Below are 3,015 nucleotides of genomic sequence, written 5' to 3'. Positions count from 1 at the left end.
CTTTTACCTGCTGCCGGTGCCCTATCTCTGAATTCCAACAGTTTAAGCCATGTGGTTTCACTTCCAAAACAGTGTTCAGATCTAATCACTCCAACATTTTTTACTCACCAGGTGAAACGTTTACCAGTGATAAATAAACAAACGTAGATAAACTGATTCTAGTAAACAATGTGAAGTCAAGGCCAGGAATGCTCACCCAGCAGCACAGGGTCTCGGTGGACTTTTCTTCTTGCAAAGTGCAAACCAACGGAACCACTATTCCAACAAACAACTGCTGCAACTACTTGTCCACAACTCAACCAAAGATAACATATATAGACGCACATACATATCCGACTTTGACATTCCACGAGACAGGACACGGAATCAGATAAAAATCAGAACCCGACCTAATAACAAACACACAGCTGCACGCACCAATCCGCCATATCTTCTCCCTGATCCGCATGTTTATTCCCAGTTTAATCCATCCAGGCAGCCACATGGTGGCCACATACAGCGCTCCCACACCTCACCTCGCCTCGCCTTGTGCGGAAGCAGAATCTGGCACCAGGTAAGCAGATCTCCGGGGAGATCCTTCCACAGCGCCCCCATTCATTACCATATCCTTCCATATATGCTCCGGCCTTTGGACCTTTTCAGTTTTTTATACGCCGCGTATAACAACAGCTCACCTAAGACAACCCACAGCCATTTGTATATGTACAATTACGAGATACGCACGTACGATCAAGATTGTGCTTCTGCTAGTATATTAGCTCGTCGACATCAGCATCAGAGCAAGTAATTATTAACAATCAATCATGGAAAATTGTATCGCGTGGCAGACAAAGCATGATTAGGGGCAGACACATGTATGAACAGCCGTGAGCATGTGGAGATTGATCAAGGAGATAGGAACCAGATGATGATAGTTAATTGCTGATTCATGCCAAAAGACTAACTCTGATTATGAAACTGTCAACATGTTGCTCTGATCCGATGCCATTTCATCAAAGCTTTCGACATGTAGCCAAGAGGGCAAAGTTCTCTGAACAACATTCATTCAGAAGATATCCTTCCTTTTGGTAGAAGGAATACTCTGTTTCGGTTTGTTCTTCTTGGCATCTCTGAAGAAGCAGAGCACACAAGGGGACGAACGAACTAACATCCTAATCTAAATCATCATCATCTCCTAGGACCCCAAAAAGTCAAGCTGTTGTTTGAGGCGGCAGCGAGCGGCGGATCTATGTCCATGGGAAAGAAGACCGAAGAAAAAAGAATTGAAAAATCCTGCTCTACTTAAGAATTAATCCTCCTCCGTTGTCTGAGGCTTGGACGGCTGATCACCGGATGCGGTTGCAGAGGCGGGAGACGTCGGAGGGGCGGACGGGCTTGAGGAGGAAGTCCTCGGCGCCCTCCTCGAGGCAGCGGGTGATGCGGTTGGGCACGTTCTCCGACGACATGATCACCACGGGGATCTCCCGGAGCTCCGACGACTCCTTGACGCGCTTCAGCAGCTCGTACCCGGTCATGCCGGGCATCCAGTAGTCGGTGATGATCATGTTCACGTCCGTGATGAGCCCCAGGCCCAGCAGCTCCAGCGCCCTCGTCGCAGAGTCCACGGTAGTCACTGCAACACAGAACAAGGCAGGTTAGGACATGTACCAAACAAGGATCGATCGAGTAGCCGTCCAGTTTCTTGAAGAATCGCCGGAGCTCGGCTCGATTGGATTGATTCGATTTCTCACCTCTGTATTTGGAGCTGCGGAGGATCTTGGCGATGACGGCGCGGTCGACGACGCTGTCGTCGACGGCGAGCACGTGCAGCTCGGCCTGGACCTGGACCTGGACGACGACCTCGTCGGCGTCGGTCATCACCGGCACCACCTTGCGGTCGCCGGCGGGGGCGGGCTTCGGGGAGGGCGCCACCTTGGCGGCCATGGCGGCCGGCAGGGTCATGGCCGGAGCCTGGGTGGGAGAAGCGGCGGCCATCAGTAGATCAAACTCGCCGGAGCAGCAGGAGCAGAAGTATGGAACGGCGAAGAACTCGTCTGAAGGATTGATGTGTTGATGCGTTTGGGTGTGTGTTGGTTGGGTTGGCCGCGACGCGCGGCGGTATATATACAGGCGCGGGGGGAAGCGGAAAATAAATGCGGGGGAAATCCTGCGAGATCTCGAAAGGGATCCTAGGCTCGCGGATCGAGTGAAACCCAGCCCCCGGTGGGTCCCGGGCCCGATCCGGGCGCGGATCCGCGGGCCCCGCGGCCCAGCCCGGGAGATCCCCGCCGGGATTTTCCTGCCGAGCCCCTCGCTTTCGCTCCGTCACCTCCTCTATCGCTCACGCACACCGTATGTTGTTTGCGTATCTTCTCCTCCCTTTTTCTTTTCTCTCCATCCGTTGGGGTGTGGGCAAGTGGGGAGGAGAGGAGATTTGCGTGCATGGGGCACGCACAAGCTGCATCGCTTTTTTTCTTTTTAGGTTTTTCTTTCTGTATGCATCTGTGTATCGGGCCGGCTGGCTAGGATTTGATTTGGTCTTCCCGGGCGGCAGCAGGTGATCCGTACCGGGTGGGCTCGCGGATTTGCTTGAAAATTGTGGATCTTTTTTGGGTGAGCGGCGGCAGGACACGTCTTGATTTCGGAGATTCACCCGTGATTCGTGAGATCATTCATCGGCTGGTTTGGTTTGGTTTGGTTTCCTTCCGTGCGTGGAAGGGTCACTTGCCCCTTGGATACCAGGAGCCTCTCCTCCTGCATCACAGCTGTTGGTGATCGATCTCACACGCGATCTCTTTCTTTCTTCCTTTCACTCCGAGCCCAGCCCACGTACGTAACGCACCATCAACGTCCCCGGATTTCATTCCGGAGCCGGGCCCGTGATCGTTCAATCCATCGGTGGAGAATCGAGGCCCGCACCGTGACATATCACCTCTGGATGGCAGCTGTACTGATCCCTTCTCATGCACGGCTGTAACTGATCTCACACGCGATCTTCTTATTTCTTTCACTGGGTACGTAACGCACCATCAACGT

The 3,015-nt window shown here is 52.9% G+C and overlaps 1 protein-coding gene across 1 annotated transcript; it reads right to left on the bottom strand.

The window, feature by feature from the left end:
* Positions 1-949: 949 nt before the first annotated feature.
* LOC109746053 (two-component response regulator ORR3) lies at positions 950-2,093 on the bottom strand. Its single transcript, XM_020305170.4, has 2 exons — positions 1,731-2,093; positions 950-1,612 (listed from the first exon to the last, which is right to left on the bottom strand). The coding sequence occupies exons 1-2, from the start codon at positions 1,972-1,974 to the stop codon at positions 1,326-1,328; spliced, it is 531 nt and encodes a 176-aa protein (XP_020160759.1). The 5' UTR covers positions 1,975-2,093; the 3' UTR covers positions 950-1,325.
* Between the last annotated feature and the right edge of the window lie 922 nt (positions 2,094-3,015).

Source organism: Aegilops tauschii, chromosome 2 (genome assembly GCF_002575655.3).
Source record: "Aegilops tauschii subsp. strangulata cultivar AL8/78 chromosome 2, Aet v6.0, whole genome shotgun sequence".
Taxonomy (NCBI): domain Eukaryota; kingdom Viridiplantae; phylum Streptophyta; class Magnoliopsida; order Poales; family Poaceae; genus Aegilops; species Aegilops tauschii.
This window is presented reverse-complemented; position numbering and strand designations above follow the sequence as displayed.